The 23739-nt window shown below is 39.1% G+C and overlaps 1 protein-coding gene and 1 pseudogene across 2 annotated transcripts in view; both read left to right on the plus strand.

Moving 5' to 3' along the window:
- Atp8a1 (ATPase phospholipid transporting 8A1) overlaps nucleotides 1–23739 on the plus strand; it is a 214804-nt gene that overhangs the window by 186461 nt on the left and 4604 nt on the right. For both annotated transcript variants that reach the window (XM_026386651.2, XM_077803452.1), the window contains 3 exons: nucleotides 13967–14055; nucleotides 14801–14893; nucleotides 22400–22491. In XM_026386651.2, the coding sequence (XP_026242436.1) occupies nucleotides 13967–14055; nucleotides 14801–14893; nucleotides 22400–22491 (274 nt within the window). The remainder of the gene's footprint in view (nucleotides 1–13966; nucleotides 14056–14800; nucleotides 14894–22399; nucleotides 22492–23739) is intronic.
- On the plus strand, nucleotides 251–9629 carry LOC113181370 (glyceraldehyde-3-phosphate dehydrogenase pseudogene; annotated as a pseudogene).

The raw sequence follows: 23739 nt of genomic DNA on the forward strand, positions 1-23739 counted from the left end.
CTGTTAGTGTCAACACCAGCAATCAGAGTCCTTATTTCCAATCCGGTCCGCCAGTGTGCTGTCTCCATGTAATGTTTCCATCTTCAGCTGCCCTTGGCTGCCTCTCCCACGGATGAAGTTTCTTCTCACACCACCAAACGGCTCCTTTTCCCATTACTTCAGCTCATTCTCCTCGCCTGAAGTTGCCAGAAAGCTACTCCCCAGATACCTCAGGGCGCAGTGGGGGCTTCACTGACTGGCCTCTGCCAGCATGGCTTGCTCTCTGTTGGTGGGCAGGGTGTTCCCATTTGCGAAACATTCCTTCTTGGAGCTTTGCACTGTCTCCGTTGACAGTAAATCTGCGTCTCTGCCCGTGATCATGATTCAAGTGATAGATATTGACAAGTATGTGCGTACCACACGATGTCAAAAAGGAATTGTGACATCGGTCGTGGAAAGCGGATCCTCCAAAGGTAGACAATTGGGACGAGGAACATAAAGAGAAAACAGTGTGCTAAGCCCGGCCGTGACTTTAAATATGCCGCTGTCTTCCTGTCCTCTCACAAATATGGTTGTGATTTAAGAGAGAACTTTTTGTTCAGGCTTGTATTTTTTCACACCAGTACGACAATTTATGGGGCAAGGTAGGCCCTGGGGAAAAGCGCTATGTTATATAAACACATGCTGGCCTGCTTGTCCGACTTGTCTCAGTGATGATCCTGGGTGTTTTCTGAATTTCCAGGAGAAAAAATCTTTTAGCCAATATAATTATTAAGCCAGAATAAGAAATTTAAAAACAAGCCATATCAAGGATCATTTCATATCAGGATTAATACCAGAAGCTCAGTATCAGCAAAACTTTTAAATTTATTGTGGCATCGCAGACACACACCGTAAAGTCCTCCCAAGCGCCATCTGTTTCTGCTCTCCCTGGCCTAAGGGATCTATAAAACTACTGAAGGAAATTGAAGTTAAGGAACGAGCATGTGTTTTACAGAATTTCAGATCTCTTGATTGAGGTTTGTAAAGTCTCTCTGAAAACCAATAAAAATCTTTGTTGGGCTCTTTGGTGTCACCCTCATAGGAAAGGTATTAATAAACTACAGTAGTGATGCGATTTTCCCAAATTGTGCTGTTGCCCGTTTTGTGCAGCATGATAAATCACTTTTCAGATGAGGAATTTCCTTGTTAAAATAGTCCTTACTCATCTATCAGTTTTTAATTACCTACAACGCCTATAATAATTTATTGGTCATAAGACCAGCCTTGTTGCTGGGGTGGGGCAGTATTATGACACAATGACATTTTATCCAAGGTCACTGCATTCACCAAGTGGCCTGGAGGGAACAGCTATCCTAAACTCTCTCAGATGTTCTTCAATGAGCCAGCAATTGGGAGCCCATCCAGTAAAACATGCCACTGGGCACAGTCCCCGTGCCCTTGACAGCAACTCAGACAGGTGAATCTCCACACTTCTTCAGGCCGCGCAGGCTGATGGCCACTTCCAAGCCAAAAAAAAAAAAAAAAAAATCTAGAAATGCTGAGAAAGCAAGACTGAGGTATGACAAATGTAATAGTGATTCAGGACATTCACATGCAATTTAAAATCACCGCTTTCTTTAGAGTCATCATGAGAACTAGAATTGCTTTTTGTAGCCACGGCATCTTTTCCTACAACATACAGCAGATGTATGTTGAGTGTCTAATGTGTGCCAGGCTCTGTGATAGGCACTGAAGGATGCAGAGATGAGCAGAATTGGTCCTTGTCCTTGGGGATCTCATTGCTGATGAAGAAACACTGATGTGTGCAAGGGGCTGTAGTTGTACCCCGACACCCTAGTGGAGGGCAAGATGTGAGAAGAGGAGGAAGCCTGCTTGCTTAGCGTGGCAGAGCTTCAGCCGTTGGCCTCTAGGGTCAACTCATTCTCCCATTCATTCATCCCAGAAGTATGAAGTCTCCATCATGGCCAGGCACTACTCCTAGGTACCAGGCTAATTCAGCAGGATCCCCATTGCCATTCAGAGTGAGAGGACCAGGGGACAGGAAGGAGAAGCAGTCACTAAACTCGTTAATAAATGATCAAATGATGAAAGAGTAAGCACTGTATTAAAAAAAAAGTGATAGGAGGAAAATGAGGTGATGTGGCCAAGGACAGGGCTTATACTAAGTGCTCCCGGGAGGTCTTCTTGTAGCAGGGACAGAAGCTCAGGGGACGTGGGGATATCTGTTGCATGGAGAGGAGTATTTCAGGCTTGAGGAGCAGCAGGTGCCTGTGCTCTGAAGCAGGAGTGAGCCTTTCCTTTCAAAGACCAGACCAGTATGGCTAGACTGAGAGGGCTGGAAAGAGCACTATGAGGTGAGCCAGGGAGGGGGCAGAGGGCAGGTCACCCCTCCAGGCCAGCAGTCTAGCTTATGAGGACACGATCATTTGTATTTGAATTACATGCCAGGGATTCCATCAAGAAGTCTCACAAAAGAAACTCTGAATGTCACTGTGCCATCTGTTCCAAGAAAGCTCATTATGAGACAATTCTTGGGCTCCATGGTGTAGTTAAGGTAAAAGAATCATCAGTGAGGAGCCTAATGATGCTTTATTCTGAGCCATCTCTGCAGTTTTGTAGCATGTTGTTAGTCTGCTTTCCATTACTATAATCAAATACCTGACTGAGAGAATTAAGTTATTAAAAGAAAAGGTTTATCTTGGTTTCTCAGCGGGGAGGTTCTGCTCCATGATTGATTGCCTCTTATGCTTTGAGCCTCTGGTGAGGCCGTGCATCATGGCAGGAACACATGGCAGAGTAAAATCACATCGTAAGCAAGGGAGCAAGGAGGAGGCTGGGTTCCACTGTCCCCTTAGGACTTGTAGACCTTCCACTAGTCCCTGCCTCTTAAAGGTTCTGCCACCTCCCGATAGTGGCATCTTGGGGATCAAGCCTCTGACACGTGGGCCTTTGGGGACACAATATTCATACTGTAGCACTAGTGTTATCCAAAGCCAGTCATTTTGGGTTATATTTTTCAATGTGTGTCTTAAACAAGACAAAGAAGTCAGGTAAGTGCTGTTGCTGTAGCTCGGTGGCAGAGCACTTGCCGAGCACGTGTGAGGCACTGGGTTCGATCCTCAGCACCATATAAAAATAAATGAAATAAGGGTATTATGTTCATCTACAACCACAAAATTTTTTTTTAAAAAAAGAAGTCAGGTAAGAGGGGCTGGGGTTGTGGCTCAGAGGTAGAGCGTTGGCCTAGCGTGTGTGAGGTCCTTCGCTCAATCCTCAGCATCTCATAAAAATAAATAAATAAAGATATTGTATTCACCTATAACTAAAAAATAAATATTAAAAAAAAAGAAGTCAGGCAAGGGACAGGAATTCCAGGACTGATGTGGCAACCACTCAGTCATCAGAGGCCAGATTTCTTCTGTCTTACTGAACTAACAACCTTAGCCTACTTCCTCTAGCCTAGTCATTTTACCCATAGTCCAGCCAACGAGAGAGAGAAGAAAAATCACTCCTTTCTCATTAAGACGCTTTCTAGATGTTGCCTCTACATTTCCACTTAGGGCTCATTAGCCAAAAGCTGATCACATGGCCACAGCAAAGGAGTGTAGTCTTTGGCAAAAGGGTATCCAGTCAAAGGATGGAGTTGCTTCTTAAGAAGACAGAGAGGAAGCATAGCTGATAGTCTTAGCTATAGAAGTCAGTAACTTTTACATAAGCCATACATCAGCTTTTATATATGGGTAAGAGTCTTTTGAAGTTTTGGGGTTTTTTTTTTTTTTAGTTTTTTTGGGGAGGGAAGTGGGTCCTAGGGATTGAACTCAGGAGCACTTGACCATTGAACCACATCCCCAGCACTGTTTTATATTTTATTTAGAGATAGGGTCTTACTGAGTTGCTTAATGCCTTACTTTTAGTGAGGTTGGCTTTGAACTCTAGATCCTCCTGCCTCAGCCTCGGGAGCTGCTGGGATGACAGGCGTGCACCACCATGCCTAACACGTTTTGAGTTTTTTAAAAATCATTTTACTTAGTCTTGAAATATAGGTCATTTTGTTTTCCAGATTGAATTACTCGTAAACAAACAAGTGATGCTTTATGGGATTATTTAAAAAAAAATAAGACTACAGAACCATCACAAAATTATGAAAACCTATAAAAATGATGTAACAAGTAAAAATATTGAGCAAGGAGATAAAGTACCCTTTCCTATACAATATACGTCATGACATTTTTGAAATTGTATTTCTCATAATAAAAGTATGTTGTTACTAATTCTGCCCTCATTTTTATGTTACTTTTAAGTTGTTTAAATAGCACAATAAAGAAGATTAAAATAAAGCAACAAATTCTGTTCTTAATTATTTTTACTATTCTGGGAATTATATTCCTAGAAAACATTTCAGAACCACACATTTCCTAGCATTCTTGATGTGTTTTTAGAAACACTATTTTCTTTTGCATATTGTTCTCAAGTATACATTTATATGTAGTGAAATTTTACTTTGGGGGGAAAAATTAACTTCTGATTGATCTAGATCCCAGCTGACTCTTACTTTCTCCTGAAAACATCTCTCTTAGTCACTGTCCTTGTCTTCACTCCCTTTGCCAGACGGGGTGCAGAGGTGGCCCCTCTTGCATCCTACAGCAGACTTGAACATTGGTTCTGAGCCCACTAGGCACTGACCCCATCCAGCCCCTCACCATCACCCCAGAAACTTCCACAGGAAAGAAACACATAAAGGCTGTGTGCTGGCATCTAATTTGCATATTTTCTAAGATTTTTGTTTGTTTGTTTGGGATAACCCCAGCCAAGGATTTCTCTGTCTCTGAGTAATCAAGAGCTGCTGGAAATAATTACAAACATATTGGGGTTTATCCGAAACACCCTTATCCTTAGTTATTTTTTTGGGTGTTCTGCCCTGACTATTTTTATGGAGAAAGTAATAATTCATCTTATACAAGAGCCAATTCAGCTCAATCCAACTGAGATTTATGGAGTGCCTATGTGTCAGGGCTTATGCTGGGTGTTGGTGGATTAGAAGGGTACCTGAATATCATGAATATTGTAACTTCAAGCCACAGTAGATAGTTTTTTATTATGGAATAGACAGTATTCCAGAGAGTACCAGAAGCCATAGAATAAGATTTGAGTCAAAGGAAATGATAAATACATGTTAGTGGTAAGTTAGTCACACAGACACACACAAACACACACAAAAAAACACTTAAGTTTTGACATGAATATGTATCATATGACGTCAAAAATTTGCAAGAATTCTTTTCAGCTAAAACAAGGTATTAAAGACATTTCTCAGTGATGGACACCATAACATAGAATTGGCATTTGCTTTATTCTGTCTTTAAGTTTTCTCAGGAAGGTTTCAGACAGACTACCCAAGAGTATTTGTCTCAGGTTAAAGTGGAAAGTGGCAAATTCTTCACTGAGCCCTGCCCCAGTGAGTTTAATCTATGCCCTGTACCACAATGAATTCAGAAAGGATCAGCCTCTAGGAAAGGGTCAGATCACTTAGAGACCTTTGCAATGTCACACCATGGTGTTTTGCAGACCCAGAACACAAAGATGTTTTCAGAAATACAGGTTTAAATCCAAATAACATAGCTTTTCTGTGTCTAAAAGCAGAGTTGGTTCTGATGAGCTGATGTAAAGTTCCCATACATTGGCAGTAGCGTTGCCAGGAAAGGGCACGCTAATATTCATAAAATTTATATTTTGCCATAAAAATATAGATATTAAATTTGTGGATTTCAGCTTTCAAGGTATGAAAGATTATATTTATATCTTGGGTTCAGTGAACCAGCTCTTTTCAGTCCACTGAGATGGAATGATAGGAAAGAAGGGACCCCAGGAGAAAAGGCCCTGTGGGTGACTGAGGTGGGATGGGATGGGACGGGCTGAAACTGGGACACGGCAGCACAGAGTTGTCCTCTTCCATGGAAATATCCCGCTCCTAGAGCCTAGGCAAAGCCTGGGGGAGCTGCCAAGAGGGAAGAGCTGCCACTTGTTTGAAAGATCCAGAAAGTTTGTATGAAAAGAAGCAACACCTACAAATTTGAAGTTGAGCACTGAAGGGTCTTTGTTGTTTTTGTTATTAATGATGATTTCACGAAGAAGGTGCTTCCTGAGGAAATCAGAAGGATTAAGGGAAACACAGGAGGGGACAAGAGAAATGAGCTGATCTCGTGGTGTAGGAGGTGGTTTTAAAAGAGAGGGAGGCGTGGGAGTTGTGGGTTTGGGGATCACAGTACAATACAAGCCTTCTCTAACAGTTGCTCTACCAGGATGGGTTAGAGGAGTCACAGCCAGAAAGAAGAGTGAACCTTTTGGATCTGATTTGATTATTGTGTAACCAGATCCTAAGAAACACATAACGACTTGCTTGTCGAGTTTTCTCTTAACTTGTTCACTCCCTTGAAAAAGCTCTAAATCTCTAAAGATAAAGTAGCTCTACTGCACAAAGAAAAATGAAAGTTTCCATTCACAGGACCAACAAAGAGAAACGTTAGCCAGACACATGTATGGCTAGTGGGAAGAAAACTAGAAAATGTAGTGAAAATGAAGAAATGTAAAAAAATGAGTTAAATAAATAAACAGACCATTCTCTGAATAGGAGGATCATTCCTTAATCGTTGTTTCTTCCCAGTTAACCATTTGGGAGGAAATTTAAAAAAAAAAAATCTCATAATATTTCTAGGAAAACAATGCAGAAAAGAAATTAGGGTCTGACTGATAGTGATGGCTTTATTATAACTATTTTGAATGCTTTTTCTATCAGTGAAAATTGATGACTTCTTAAATAAAATTCAAAGGAAAAAGGTTCTCAATAATGTGAGTAACTTAGAATCATTGAATAAATATCAGAAAATAGAGGAAATGGAAAAGGAGAAAAAAATAGCAGACGTACTACCCAAAGATAATCACTGTTAACATTAGTCTCACCTTTTCCTGTCCTTAATTTGTGTACCTGTCTTTGAGCAACTTATTCATTCAACAAATATACATAAAGCACTATTCTAGTTGCTAGCGATGCAACTGTGAACAAGAAAGACAAGCTGTACCTTGGAGCTTATAAGTTTGAAAAGAAAAACAAGCACCATTTAGGATAGGGCAGGCTGCACAGCCCTGGGTAAGGATGACAGACAGGGAGGAGGGCAGGGTCTCTGGGGCAGGAGGGGTGCTCTTTTAAGTGGGGTGGTCACGAAGGCTCTTACTCCAAAGATGACCTTTGAGCTAAAACCTGATGATTCATGAGTAGATCTGTGGCTCTCTGGAGGAAGAGAATCCCAGATGGAAGATAGATAAATCCTGAAACCCTGCGGGAACCTGAGTGGCCTCTTGTGAGGGAGTAAAGGAGTAGCCAAGAGGCTGAGAGATGGGGATTCAGAGATAGGGCTCCAACCAGAAAGCATTTGTAGAGATTCCTTCTTCCTCTGGGTCCCTGGAGGGTTGAGCAGAGTCATCATCTGATTATTTAAATGACTACTCTGGGTGTTCTGTTGAGAATAGAGGGTACAGGCTGGAGAAAAGGGAAGGGACCATGTATAAGTTCACTGCTTTGATCCAGGGGGGATGGCAGCAGTTCAAGCCAGGGTGGAAGGGCAAGGAGTGGATAGATTCTGTTTTGGTGGGGGGTGAGTGTGCCATCCATCTCCAGTTATTTTTTAATCTTCCCACTGACCCCACCTTCATTAAACAATCTCCTTCCTCCCTTTCCCAGCCCCTGGCCATTCTGCCTTTTCTCTCTGAACATGACTCTTCCAGTTGCTGCATGTAAGTGGAATCATAGTGTTTGTCCTTCTGTGAGTAGCCAACTTCACTTAGTGCAGTGTCCTCAAGGCTTACCCAGATGGTAGCACCCATCAGTTCCCTTCCTTTGAACACTCCCTATCTTTCCATGCATGTATGTCCACGTTGTGGCTTTTCCTTTCATCTGTTGGTATTGTTTCCACCTTTGGGTGATGGTGAATAGTGCGACCCTGAACATTCGGGAGATAGGACTGGGAAGGCTAGAGAAGTCAGTTTTTGAAGTAGTACAGATAAGATCTGCCATTGGATTGAATATACAGCTTGAGAGAAAGGAGGAAACAAGGATAACTTCTGTTTTTTTGGCCCAAGCAGTTGGAAGGATACAGTTTGCATTTGCCAAGATGAGGAAAACTGGGGTTTTGTGTTCTGCTCCTTTTTATTTTACATGGTGAAAATATTCATGTCATGTAGTTAATAAACCATCTTCAGTAATACTGGTACAAGACCTCCCTTCTCTTCCTGCCAATTCTACATCTCTTTCCCACTCCCACCCCCAGAAAGAGCTATATTCTAAGTATCATACTTTCCTTGGACTCAACAAAATATTTCTGTTGATTCAGACTTGGCAGGGATGTGGGGAGGTAGTTTAACATACTTAACTTTTAGTGCATGTCACTCAACCTTTTTTTTTTTTTTTTAAGAAAAAAGACAATCTCTATTGGAATAGGGTGTTTAGGGGGCTGAATCAATCTCTTCCCCTCGTTCTCTCCAGAACTCACAAATATCTAGCTGTAACTCCCCCCGAAAAAAACTTCATGCCAACACACCAGAAAACTAAGTAGACATAATTACCATATCTCCAGAATGGAGTCCCTGAGGTCTGGTGATTTTTACCTAATTCCTCCAAACACTAGGTTGTAAGAACTTATTTATCCAACAGTTATTTATTGAACATCTGCTTGGTGGTTAAGTACTTGGGTGGTTAGACTTAATCAAGATATATATCTTCCTCTGACCGAAAGTATAGTCTAACAGGAAAACAAAGGAACGACTCAAAAATGAGCCATAGATGCCCACATACTGCAAATCCCAAAGTAGGGTCAGCTAACCTAGTCCAGGGAGGATATGATCACTTATGTGCAAATTAAAGGGCAAGTAGGAGTCACAGATACAAGGCTCCAAGTGAGAGCGAGCACCACCACCTTCCAGGAACTGAAAAACATGGTGTATAACTAGAGATGGGGACCAGCTTGGGAGATAGGACTGGGAGGGCTAGAGAAGTCAGATAGGAGAAGTCTACAAGTCATATCAAGAATTTTGTACTCTACCCCAAGTACAGGGAACTTATCCTCCTGGCCAGGGTCATCTATGACAACTTTGGCATCATGGAAGAACCCATGATCACAATCTATGCCACACTGCCCCCCCAGAAGACCAATGATGGCCACCTCTGGAAAATTGGCATGATGCAGATAGAGTTGCCAGAGCATCATCTCTGCATCTGCTGGCTCTGCCAAGGCTGTGGGCAAAGTCATCCCTGAACTGAATGGGGAGCCTACTGGCATGGCCTTCTGTGTGCCCACCCCCAAAGTGTCAGTAGTGGATCTGACCTTCCACCTAAAGAAAGATATCAGAGGTGATGACTTCAAGAAGCTAGTGAAGCAGGCATCAGAGGGCCCCCTCAAAGTCTTTCTGGGTTACACCAGGGATGAAGTTGTCTCCTCCAACTTTAACAGTGACACACCAACCCCTCTACCCTAGATGCTGGGGCCAGCATTGCCCTCAATGACCACTTTATCAAGCTCGTATCCTGGTGTGACAATGAATTTGGCTACAGCAACAGGGTAGTGGACATTATGGTCCATGTGGCCTCCAAGAAGTAAGAGTCCCTCATCCAACTCAGTCCCAAACACGCTGAGAATCGCCCCTTCTCCCAGTTTCCATTCCAGGCCTCCCTGAACAGAGAGGGAGGGGCTTAGAGAGCTCTCCTGTCACGTGCATGCCATCCGGTAAAGCCCACTGCACCCCAGAAAATATCGTTCCATGGGGTTCTTTCCTGTGGCTTCTAGAAGACTGACCTAAATTACTCTGCACTTGACTCTCCCACAGACTGCTGCTGCAGTTTCTTTACATCTTTACTAAACCTCGGGACATGAGCCCTTCTGCAGGGAGGAATGCTTTCAAGACTAGTGACCACGGAACAGTTTCATGAGATATTAACCTACAAGCAAAAGCAGTGCCTGACTTCAACACATAGTTCAGAAACTGAATTATCAAATTAGCAGGAATGAAAGGTTGTGACATGGATACACATTGTCAAATGCCTTTTTCAAAAGCTAATATATGGCTGGTGATAAGATAAATTGTACAGATCTATTTGTTCCACCATTACCCAATCTCACCCCCTTCCAACGGTGGTAGTGAGTTTTTAAAATCTGATGTAATTTGGTGCTGTTTTATGCCCAGAGAGGCCCAGCACTATGTTATTAATTGCTTGCTGCTACTTCAGTGAATACTTTCCAGGTCTTCTGCCAATCTCTTGGGATCTCATCTATTCTTATAAAGAAAAGTTGGTTATTTTTATGATCAGAGATATTAACACAGAATTTTATCTATTTTTACCACTCCTTTAAGTTCTTTGTGAACATATGGAAGTTTTACATTTTTTGGTAAACCAGTTCCCTTTGTGGGGTTGTTGTGTTTTTCCTTCTTCATTTTTAATCTTAGAAAGCCAGACACTTTTTTTGATTGTTGTTTTTATTGTTTTTAGTGTCGTTACTGCTTTCATTAACTCTTGATGCCTTTAAAATTTATATTAATTTCACTTCCTGCACTCTCCTCTAAAAATAACAAACCAAGTTTGGCAGCACTGTTTTCTGAATAATTTTCCCAGCGTAATATATTTTGCCTGTGCAGTTAGTAATAATTTCTATTTAAAAAAAAAAAACAACCTATCTCCATTTCCTAAATCAACAAATTGAGATGAATGGCACTTTATCAGTGATCAGTTACTTTGACCTGTATTTCAGTATTACATTTTGAAATATTAGATGAGTCAGCATATGTAATGATATTGCTGTGTAAACTATGAAATTTATAAACTTACACTTAATTTGATATTGAGATAAAATATTTCCTTCCTTGACACTCATTGGACAGACCACTAAAAAGAACAAGAGATGAGTGTCGAAAGAAATATGAAAATTAATGAAGAAAGGGAAATTGGTTAATAATCAATATTTAAAAAGCGGCCACATTATTGGTTACTCTTGAGTTTGATTCTTGCAATCACTTAATAGCTGAGGAGACTGAGGCTAAGGTTGAGAAGTAGCTTCCCCCATCTGATAGCTGGGAGGGGTGGAACCAGGACCATTTCTAAAGCTGCTTATCACTGGACCTGCTCTTGATGGGGTCCGTGGATATAATCTTAGCTTCTCCAAAGGGCCTTCTTTTATGAAAAGTCATCTGTCATTATCCAAGAGTAAGAGACAGCACACCCCCCTGAGCTTTCTGGTGAAAAAGGAGAGGTAGGCCAGGACCATGTTCTAAAGGTGGTAAGTAGGTGGCAGGATGAACTCTTGTCTCCTAAAAGAATGAACTTGGGCACAAGGAAAGTGAAGTTTCCCTCTCAGGTTGGAAATGTAGGTGCCAGCAATAATGGATCACTGCCTTGTGGGTGGGAAGGTAAGACCCTCTTACCTCTCCATGCCCCAGGCTTGACCCAATGTACAATAAGCTCATATTTCCCCATTCTTTCCCTACACGTTCACATGGAAATTTCAGAACAATTTCTCTGCTGCAGTTGCGTTTTCAGTCGGCATTGGTTTATTTTTGAAGCCCTTGTGGTCCGATTTAGAGCCAGCGTCCTCTGCAGAGACAAGCAGTTGCTTGTTCCCCATGCAGGGCCCATGCCCTCCTGTTTACCAGCTTTGTGCCCCCACCCACCCCAAGCTGATCCCTTCTCAAGCCCCCTCGGGGCCACTTTTGTGGCAAATTTCACAGGGTCTCCAGGAGGGGTGCTGGGGGCCACTTGGCACGGCCCACCAATCTCCCACATTCGGGGGGGGGGGGGGTTTGCAGACTGCTCTCGGAGGGAGCCTGAGTCCAGCTCCGAACAGGCTGCTCCTGTTACCCCCATTGTCTTCTTTTCCCAGCTGACCTGCCTGTGAGTGGGGAGATGAGGAAAGTTAGAAACAAAACTGGTTTCTACGGAGCGAGGGGGAGCTTTCTTGTACAGAAAGGAAGGAAATACCTCTGTGGGATTTTATTTTTCACCCCCCTCCTCGTCATCCAAAAAATACAAAGAGACTCTCTGTCTTAAATGCGAATGTCGGCTTTAAATCTTTTAGGTTTGGATTAACTCTGCAAAAGAAAAAAAAAAATCTGACAGGCTTTCAGATATGACGCAGAAAAACTTTTCTCCCCTCAATTCATGTCGTTCATTTGTAAAGCCAAAGGCTGGTGGACTGAATAGTGGGCGCCAGTTGCCCCTCCATTCATAGTTAGCATCACAATAGTCAGAATTAGCAGCCCCGAGTCTGTCCACCACTTTCGCCTTTTCCGCCAGCAGACATTTAATGCAAGGTGGTGAAGGCAAGAATAAATCTTTCTTCTCTTGCCCCCCACATTAAAATATATTAAAAGTAAGCCAAGTAAATGTGGTATTTTTGGTTACATCTGATCTTACCTTTCCCCCACCCCAGAAGGAAAAGAAATGTGGGGGTTATTTTTTTTTTTACAGCCATTAACCTCACTAGAAAACTTCCTTCAATCTAAACAAAACCACTGACTTGATAGACATTTCCTATTACATAGTTATTGTTGGTTTTCACTATTGAGGATGTCAGCAAACATGTCCAGGATCATGTCTTGCTTATTAAATAAAGTGACTTTTATGTGAATATTTTTTACCTTATTGTTGTTTAGCTTATGGATACTATTCTGTGCAACCCCCATGGCAAATTTTTATTTTCTGAAATTTTTTGTAGTGGCGTGTTTTTATTTTAAATGTGCTCAGAGTTCTTCAGTCCTATATAGCAAAAAAAAAAAAAACCTTAGCGTGTTTGAACTGAGGGTCTCTATCAATGAACATGTATTAGTACAGAAAAAAATTTAAGCAGTTTCTGGTCCTTAGTTGAGAGTCAAAATGAATAAGTAATCTGAAATATCAATTTTAAATTAATTGTCTTTATATTTGATAAGGATTGATTAATTTAGATTATTTATGTGTAATTGTGAAACTGCATAGAAGGATTAAGCTAGGTCATTTTTAATTCCTCAGCCATATCTGGTAAAAAATGAAAAAGAAATTTCCTGTGTGATTTATAGCAGGATGTGAATGTGCATGTGTTAGTTGATTACTTTTTAATGGAATTATAACAATACACTTACGAATTTAAATAGGTACTCCAAATTTATTCTTGATAAACAAATAGACTCAAAGAAATAAAACCAAAATATTTCCTTAGGTTTTATTGTGCAACACTATTTCTTTTAAGCTCTGTATAATCTAATTACATTACAACCTGAAAGGCTTTGATATGGCAATGTGAGATTTAAATAAAATGGAATTATTAAAGATATTTTAATATACTTGTATTTGGATTTTACACACTAGATATTTGTTTGACTTGAGCATAATTGATATACACTAATACAAGTTATATAAATCATTGAACAAAAACTCAGATTATTCCTAATAGCCAAAAACTAATCAAAGTGTGATTTTCATAGTAATGATTTATCCAGATGTTTAATCTCTTTTAATTTGATACAAAAGTAGAGTTGATTTTCATTTGTAAGAATTAGTAAATTTAGTGTGAGATTCATTTTGCCTGTTATATTATTATAATTTAATCCAGAATGTATTTTAAATTTGCTCCAAAAAATTGATGTTGATATTCTAAGTTGTAAAAGATCAAGGTTTATCACTCCATATACTGACCACAATAATAAAACTTTCTTTTAAAAATATGAAAATATTTGGTACATAAACACTGTTCTATTAGCTGCTTGAGAGCAGGGGAAAAGATGTGGTAAATGAATGTTTTAACACATGCAGCTTTAAATTCCAAATGTTTTCACAAGTTTGAACTCTCAGTTACAGTTACAGAATTATATCCTTAAAATTATTTGACTGAAGTCATAATAAGAACTGAACATGAACAATGTTTTTCTTGGTTTTTGAAGTATTATTGTTTCTGATGATTGATTGACGCAGGCAGCCATGCTGTTCAGTTCGGGAGTCTTTTGGACGGGCTTGCTATTTATTCCTGTGGCATCTTTGCTTCTGGACGTGGTGTACAAGGTGTAAGTATTAACACCTGGTTCTACACATGGAAACACAGGTGCATATTGACCCTCACATTTCTCTGATGGAGACATCAATTCAAGCATGTAGTTTGCAAATTGTGAACTAGTGATATTAATTTTAAATAAAGAAGAAAGCATGATTTAGGCACTAAAAAATTAGCTTAGAAGATCAAATGAGAAGCAGTTACTTTAATATTATGAAGAAGTGAATTGATCGAATTGGAGAAAATTACATTAGGAAGTATTATTTAGAAATCAGCCAAAAACTGTAAATAGAGAGAGGGAAAACTTATTGTCTCCAAATACAATTTTTTTTAATAATTATGAAAAGAAAGTTTTTGCTTGTCTGATTCTCAACACACACACACACACACACACACACACACACACACACACACACACACATATATATATATGATAGAGAATGGAAAAAACAAAAATTTTTCTCAAGGGTTATAATTTTAAAATATTATCTCTTCCCATTTAAAAAAGTATTATTGAAGTTAATATCATGGTGTTTAATAACTCTAGGAGTTTTAATATTATAAATCTAAACTATTTATTTAAGATTATTCCTATAATTAATGCACAGTTTTACTCTAATTTTTAAAATTTTGATGAAACATTTTGTACTCCAGTTACTTTTGTACTTATCAACAGCCTGGTAATAAACTAGACACTAGTTTTATGGTCGCATAAGCATTTCCATGCAAATCCTTTTACCTTTCCCCTCCTGCCCCAGTATCAAGAGGACGGCTTTTAAAACCTTAGTAGATGAAGTTCAGGAGCTTGAAGCCAAATCTCAAGACCCGGGAGCAGTTGTGCTTGGGAAAAGGTAAGATGCATATTATGTGTGTTCTTTTCCAAGTAAAAGTTAGTGGTTGGAAATAAATGGCAAAATGTTTACTTATCCTGTACAATGAAACTGGCAGTATTATTGACAGATTTTGGAAGCAGAGAGATATGGATTGTATCACTTACCAAGCTATGTGCAACCTTAGCCAAGTTACTTAATGTTACTGAGCCTTGATTTTTAACAAATAAAATGGGAATGATAATTATACTGTGAGAACTGAATAAAATACTATCAAGCATGTAGCATAGTGCACAGAGCTTACAATGAGCATTCAGTAAATGGTAGTTATAAATATTATTGTAATTAAGATAAAAAGGAAGAAAAAGGCTTTTAGCTTGAAACAACATCAATAATAAAATAGTATATAATCCACATCATAGAGTAACTTAGGGCAAAGTCCCTATAATGGCATTTGTGGCTCAGTGTGTCAGGTATCAGCCTAGATACACGTCATCTATGAAGTGAATTTTATCTCCAAGTTTCCTTCCTCACCACCACCACCACCCACCAAAAAAGCCAAGTTAGCTAATTGAGTTCACTAAATTCTCAAAGCATTATTAAAAAGGAAATTAGTTGAAAGCACTCTGTAAAAAAAACAATTATGAAAATAATCCCATTTTTTTTTCCTTTCATCATACTAAAGGGAACAAAAGTTTTGTCTGAACCATAGGAACTATTTTACCCTGGTGTATGTCACCTTAATCCTGATTCGGTATTTTCTTTTTTTTTTTTTTTTCTTTTTATTGTTGGTCGTTCAAAACATTACATAGTTCTTAATACATCATATTTCACAATTTGACTCAAGTGGGTTATGAACTCCCAATTTTACCCCGTATTTTCACAATGACACAATGGAGTAGGTGCCAGACTGGGGACTCAAGCCTGAGACCTTGGCCTCCAGTTCTGTCTTCCTCTCCTTAGGCCAAAGGGCATATTGCACACCTGTGTGAGTCTCTCTTTAGAAAATAATAGCACTAACATTTGTTGAGCACTCACTACCTTCCAGGTGCTTCACTTGCAGTGAACATGCACTATCTCATTGAATCCCTATAACAACCCTGTGTAGATAGATCATCTCCATTTTTTTTCAGATGATGAAACTGAGGCCTAGAAAGACTAAGTTCCTACGTCTATCAGAGGTGGGCCGTGAGTCCGTGCCAGTTCATTATAGAGCTCCCACTCTAAACCATTTGCTATTCTGCCTCTTTTGGCTGATTTTTTGAGTGTGGTACAGTAGCAAAAACAGCCCTCTGGTATCCCGACAAAGTATGTAACCTCTTAAGCCAGTGGCCCTGTGTGTCGATGAGAATGGCAATACTTACTTTCAGAGTTGCAGGCTTTCTCCTCCCTCCACCTCCGGCTCCATCTGAAAATCTGCCTCTTGGGAAAGCATGCAGTCCCTGGTCTGGCATCCACAATCCTTTAATAAGGTTTTCTTTCTCACCTCCCCACATCCACCCCCATCTCACACTAAAAAGGGTCTGGTAAGAGTTCTCAGAAATTAGTGAATAAAACTGTTTAGTAATAATTATTAGAGAAAGATTACAGATGACACTGTTCCTATCCTTTGAAGTGAATTTCTCACATATTTGTGTCTTAATAAGCTTACATTAAGCCCCTCCCCATGACACTAAGTTTGCCTGATTTGCAGTGTATCAGAAACTTTTGACAATTAATAATCAGGCTGGAGGCTGATATGATGACTGACTTCCAAGTCTGAAAGATTCAATGAGTCTGTGGTGTATGTAATCTCTTCCATTAAATAAAATAAACCAGTGAGTCTATAAAGGACAGAACTAGATTCTACCATAAATGATTACTAACTTCTCCACAGAAAATACATCAGATAAATTTCCCTGCTGCTGCCCAGATTGCTTGCCTAAAATAGCCATTCATCTTTTCTGAAGAACTCAGGAATGAGTTAGCTGTTAGATGAATACGACAAACACCTGGTACAGCCCAGAACTCCCTTTTGCCATCTCTGCCTGTTGGTGATCAGGTTGGTGATTAGCATGAGCATAGTGGCTTCATGCTAGAGGATAACTTAGGAGGGGTTTTTGAAAATGGTCTGGGAGAGAAGAAAGATAGCAGCTGGACAGAAAAGTTCTTGTGCTAAACCAGTTACATTCTAAGGCAGGTAAAGAATTGTCAGATGGGCTGTAGGACCAGGATTATTTGGGGAATGTTAAAGAATAAAATTAATATCAGATTTCAAAACACCAAATTTTATCTACACTATGAAAAGTGGAGAAATTAGGATTTCTGTATATTCTAGCAGTCTCAGATGTCTTTTGTTCCAAAACTCCGTGATATTTTATGCCTCCCAGTCTGACCATGTACTCTTCCCTTGTCCGGGAGCCAATTCCCCTGTTACAGACTGGGCACTCCAGTTCCTACCTTTCAAAAGCCAGTTCAGTCGCAGTTTTGTCAACTTTTCACATATAAAATTAAAGAATTCCTAGCCTAGTGTCTTTATATTTTGTATAAACTTCCATTGTTACATTTATTGCATTGCAATAAATTGTATGGTCTACCATAGGTACATTTGTTTACCCTACTAGATTGAGCGCCTTAAAGGAAAGGCCTGTCTTAGTCACTGTTGCGACCCAACAGCTAACCCAGCTCCAGGAACTCAGTAGCACTCTGTAAATACTTGTTGAGCAGATGAATGAATCACCAAAGAAATAAACTAAGGAATGGATGAAAATGGGTGGTTGACTGAATGAGTGCAAGATGGGTGATGAATCCATGCTTGACCTGTAGGGAATGAAATAATCATACATGAAACATGGAATTATATAACTTATTCTTCCAAAAGTAGGTCAAGTCCAAAGCAGCAGTTGCTTACTTTGTCATGAGTCAGCTCTTTAGAAAAATCTTCTGAGTTGATCATCCCTACAGACTGCTGTCATGCTCAAATTATGTATGGAATGCAAATATGTCAAAGCTAAACATGTGAAGATTAATATTTACAATAATTTCTCATCTTTTTATTTTCAAACATGAGAATGTCGGGGGTGCTGGGGTTCTGGCTCAGTGATAGAATGCTCACCTAGCACGGGTGAGGCACTGGGTTCGATCCTCAGCACCACATAAAGGTAAATAAATAAAAATAAAGGCATGTGTCCACCTACAACTAAAAACATTTTTTTAAAAAAGAGAATGTCTTTGTATAGTAAATAATCCTTTCTAGTAATAATAGTATGCCACTTACCATGTCATCTAGCAAATTGGATATGTTCCATTAAATTAAAGGAAAAAGTATATTTCATCAATCTAAGTATATTACCCATGAGCCATGGATGATGGTAGAAAGCAATTAAAGTCTGAAATGTTGGAGAATAGCCCAAACTTATTCCTGATTGGTGTAAGCCTTGGCTTCTTTTTTTTTTTGGAGGGTGGGGAATAATTTAACTCAGGGACACTCAACCTCACCACTGAGTTACATCCCCAGCCCTATTTTGTATTTTATTTAGAGACAGGGTCTCACTGAGTTGCTTAGTGCCTCTCTTTTGCTGAGGCTAGCTTTGAACTCATGATCCTCCTGCCACAACCTCCCAGGCTGCTGAGATTACAGGCATGTGCCACAAGCCCAACACTGGCTTCTTGTTTATGGAAGAGAAAATTGCTCCTAATGGTGAAACCCTGTGCTTTGCAGTAGCTGCCACATGATAGCTATTACATGAACATGCTCCAACATTAGGGACCAGAAACTTCTACATTTCCAAAATTTTTTAAAACTCTTGAGATCCAACATTCCTTTTCTACATATTTTTAATAAACATTTGGTAGAAAACTCTGGGCCATTTGTCCTATTAGTAGTATAAAGACATTTGAAGTGTTTATTCTACAGTGTAAAGGTTTGTACCTCTATAACAGAAATATTAACTTTTTTGGAAAATGAGCCTTCCAGATCCCACTTCAGTATTACTTTCATAGGATGGATGTAACATCTTACCATTTCTGAAACAAACCAAAAAAAAATTGAATTCAAAAACTTAAGGTTTATAGTGAGGGATTATAGACACTGTGTGCTGTTGGAGATGGGGCAACTATTCTAGAGTATCATCGGAGTGTGTGTGAAGCCTTGCATTTTACAGACAGGCAGATATAGTCATAAGACTCTGGATTTTCTTGATTTTCTAGCCGTAGACATTACCAGCATAGCCTCACCAGTGTCCACTAACTAGAAGCTCATGCTAAGATCTTCAGGCCTGTCCTCATCAATTTGCCCATCACATTGTCTGACCCCACAGCCTTAGCGTAAAGGAGCACAGGGGATGCGGAGCATCAGATCGATTGGTCACATGGACAGTGAGGTGGCTCGCTCCCAGCCTCTCTTTGTATTGTTTATCTTAACCAAAGGCAATTTTATTGTCACCTCAGAACTAATAGAAATTGTATTACTCGATTTCACACTTAATTTTATGTCAGTATGATGTAAATACCGGAGGGGATTGAAGGTAGAGGGATGTGTCAAATGTTTTTCCTCATCCTACTCTCATCAGAGGAAATGTTTCTTCCCAGCATTTATAAAGAAAAGGGACAGAAGGATGAAATGTTATCTCTTCCAGGGCAGAGACCAGGCCTGTTACAATCATTCATCTTCTCACCACCACTCCTGCTTAGCACAGGATAGCTGTCACATTCTGTTCTTTAAACATTCAATAAATAAATTTCTGGAGATTCATTTTAATGAGTCAACAAAAATAGCTTGCCTAGCCAATATATAGACAAATGCCAAGTTTACCACCCTTCAAATATCACCTAAATTACCTTAAAACAGTGTATTCCAGTACATTCCAGAAATGTCAATGGATTTTTACAAGCACTAACTTTTTTTTTTAGTGTGTCTAAGAAAAATATTACATTCAAATGTAGTATCTTTTCACTTTTCTCCACCAAATAACCAAGTTGCAACATTTTCCAGGGTTTGGAAATAAAGTAGCAATATTTAAATGGTAGTTGCTTTGTAATTTCATCAAACAAACTTAGAATTTGCATAGCTTGGTATGTAAATGAAAGGCCCCACAGATTGAGTAAAACTACTAGGTACAAGATGTGAATTGATGAGGTTTTAGTGAGAAGTTATCTTCTTTTCTTTCTTTTTTTTTTTTTAATCTTCTCATACTGTTAAGCTGTTCAACAAAAACTGAATTTTTAATAGATCTATTAATGTTAATGTGATCAGTACCTTTTATAATGTGACTTGGTAGTTGTTGTATCAGTACCTATAAATATTAGTGACACAGAATTGCATACATTCTGAAATGACTAGTAGTTCCCTAATATTTGGATAGGGCTGGAGGAATGCAATTCCCTATCACTTCTTATTTATGAAGCAAACTCCTATGAATGGCATTTATATTCTGGAGGAGGGACTCTTCTCTCTCTACAAGAACTAAAGCAAGAAGTTCAAAGTAGCTAGGGAAAGACAAAGCAAAACAATAAGAGCCCAGTCTTTTCCTTAGAAAAAGATGGAATGAGGCTATAGAAATTAAAACCCATGTATGGCAATAGACGTCTTGCATTGAGCTAACAAAGTACATTTTGTGATGATCTCTGTTCCAGTTGTTCTTTATAATAAATTCCTTAGGATCTGGGGGGATAAAGCATTTGTTGAGTGCTTCCTAAGGGTCAGTCACTATGCTGACAGGTTCCTAAACCCTCACAGTCTGCCTGTTTTACGTATTGTCCTCTCCCTGTTACCTAAGAGATGACTGACTGAGAAAGGTTTACCTATAATAAGGATCAGACTCAGAATCAAACCAAAATAAGACTCCAAAGCCTAAGCTTTTCTTGAGTAATGTACTACTTTCACAAGAAAGACTTTTTTAGTGCTAAAAAAAAAAACAAAACAAAAAATGACATCATCTTATATGTTTCAGTTGCCATTAACATGAAAGGTAGAATTCTTCTTTCTTCATTAACACTTTAGTGTTATAGTATTAAAGGTCTAGTGCATTTAGGAATTCCAGCCTGAAGCCTGAAAAGTATATTTGGGGCAGAAGAAGATGGCATCATGATACATTGCCATCCCCCAGTCCTCTGTAGTCATCTCAAACACCAGAGATGGCTAGGCACCCCATCCGCAAAAGCTCTGCTCACAAAATAAGACCTCCTGCTGTTAAGCCAGCCCACTTCCTCAGAGCAGTTACATATTTTAGTATCCCTCAGAGTCCAGGGGCCTGTAATGTTAGAGCATTTAAAGGGTAGAGTAAGAAAAGGGACTTGGTTCAAATGGCCCTTTCTCATTCTTTATAGCTGTTTATGTCACTGACAGGAACAAGTTTTGCAACTGATTATAGAACCACTGGAGTCTTAGATTCGTTTTCTGGTTTTAATGCAGCTAATTCCCAGTGACAATAAAATATGTCTAATAAGTATTAGTTAATATCCCCAGACTTTAAAAAAAATGTGTAGAAGATTACTACAGATGTCAACATTTCTAAATATTTTTCCTTCAGTTTTTGCCTAAATGAATGTGTGATTCATTTACACAGTGAATTCACTTTGTAGAAGATTCTTTATAGGGCATTATTCCATTTCAGCATCTCAAAAAAATTGGTAAAAACAGAACCAACATTATTTCATGTAAATTGCTGTAAGAGACTTAACTAAAGCTTTTTTAGTGGGAGAAAAGCAAGATAGAAATTTTTCATCTGAGTCAGATCCAGTTATTAAAACAAAACCATATAAACATTTGCTCTAACACATGTGAATAACTGGTAGTGCTTATTGCATCCTTTGATATCAAAGCAGAGTTTTGAGTAAGTCAACCAGTAGAGGAATGGGAAGATTAATGATGTTGTTCAGTACATTTCAGAATTACTCAAATTCATCTATTCCACAAATATTTGAGTTGCTATCATGTGAGGCACTGTTTTAAGTGCATTGGGGTGGTGACGCGGGGCAGATGCATGATCTTCACAGCGTGGGTTTAGAAGTGGCCTAATTTGATTTCAAGATTTATATCTGTAGATATCATTCTAAACATTTATGGAAAAATAAATATTTTTCCTTGTTCTTTAACCTACTATAATTTTTTTCCGAAAATACTTTTCTATTTTAAGATGAAATTCAGATACATTTTAAACCCTAGTAGAATGGTAATTAGGATGCTTCTAATTAAAAAGTCTGTAAAATGTGTTCTTTGCATAATTTTAGGATTTCTACTAACAAGACTATGTTGTACCGGTTCTGAATTTCCATTTGACTTCATAGAACACAGAGGATTGAGGAAATCTCACTTTTTACTGGATTTTTATTAGAGACAAAACTCTTCCTTAGCTATGGGGAAAATAGCCTTATAAGTGTCTTTCCAAAGACATGAAATCTCATTTGCTGTTGGAGAAAATGGAGTAAAAAGAATGGTGGGGCTGGAGTGCTCTTTTGTTTGAGTCCACTTTCCCTGGTGCTCCCGGGGGACCCACTGGCTCCGCTGAGTTGATAATTCATTTCACACGTTTGCACCTGTTCCCGCAGCCTCACCGAAAGAGCACAACTGCTCAAGAACGTCTTTAAGAAGAACCATGTAAATTTGTACCGCTCGGAGTCATTGCAACAAAACCTGCTCCGTAAGTATTTACTTTAAATCAATTCTCTTTCTCTTCCATTACTGTCTCCTGGCATTTATCAGAGCAGTATTTTGACTTTAACGATTTAAAATCAACACCTAAGTCAAGTTTTTCATATCTGCAACATGTTGTCTAAATAATTAACAAGCACTCGTGGATCACAACCATCTTACTATTTATAAATGGAGCATTTTAAAATCTCTCTGTTTTGCTTAAAAGAAAAACAAGGATATTTCCACATTCCTTGTTTCCTTAAATCTTCAAAAGAACCAGTAAGATAAATCTTAACTCCTAAAAGCTGCCTCTCTGTTGTTATCTTTTCTACTTGAATAACTTTGCTAGAGCTTTTCAGCTTTCATATAGCACAAGGAAACATATATTTTCCTCTTCAAAAATATTTATGAATAGAGTTGTAAGAAATAATTCTCTAAACATTTCAAGGATCTAAAAGAGAATCTAATATATAAAGCTCCATAGTGAACTTATTTGAGTTAGTAATATATCTTTGGTTTCATGTTGTTTCCACATATGATTTATGTTTATATATATTTTTTTTCAAATGTTTAATGCTTTTGCTCATTTTACTTCTGGTGGCTTTTTCTAAAGATGTAATCCCCTTACGGGTCACTTCTTATCTCCAAGCTCCCTCCAACCATGTTGGGACATAAGTGAGTTCTTTTATAGACACTAAGAGCCCAGGAGAAGGTCACCCATAGGAAGCAACCACTTTCCCACCATCAGCAGCTATTTGTGTTTCTCTCCTCTGCCATTTTTTTTAATGAACAAATAATTGTATATATTTATGGAGAACGATGTGATGTTTTGACCTGTTTACATGGTGGAAGTATTAAATCAAGCTAACCATGCCTCCCTCCCTTCCTGCACATGGCTTTTCCATCACTCTCACCCCCCCTGACCCATCTAGAAATGTGTGCACCTGCTCCCCTAGATTCCCTCACCCACTCCAGTAGTGGGGAAACAAAAAGAAGTGGGGAGGGTGGACTTGAGAAGCAGAGCAAAGGGCTGAGGGGGATTTGAGGGCACCTGCCCACTTGAACACAGAGCAGAAGACATAGAAACTACGTGAGCAACCTAGTCATTCCACTCTCCATTTTGCAGCTGAGTCTGTGTCTTTTTCCAAACATTAAAAATTAGTGTCTTGTGCCTTTGAAGGTGGTGAGGATTCATTAGTTCTTCAACTTAGACAATATGTACTCAAAACTCAGAATAACAGTGATTTCCAGCAAC

The sequence above is a fragment of the Urocitellus parryii genome, chromosome 10, assembly GCF_045843805.1.
Source record: "Urocitellus parryii isolate mUroPar1 chromosome 10, mUroPar1.hap1, whole genome shotgun sequence".
Classification (NCBI taxonomy): Eukaryota; Metazoa; Chordata; class Mammalia; order Rodentia; family Sciuridae; genus Urocitellus; species Urocitellus parryii.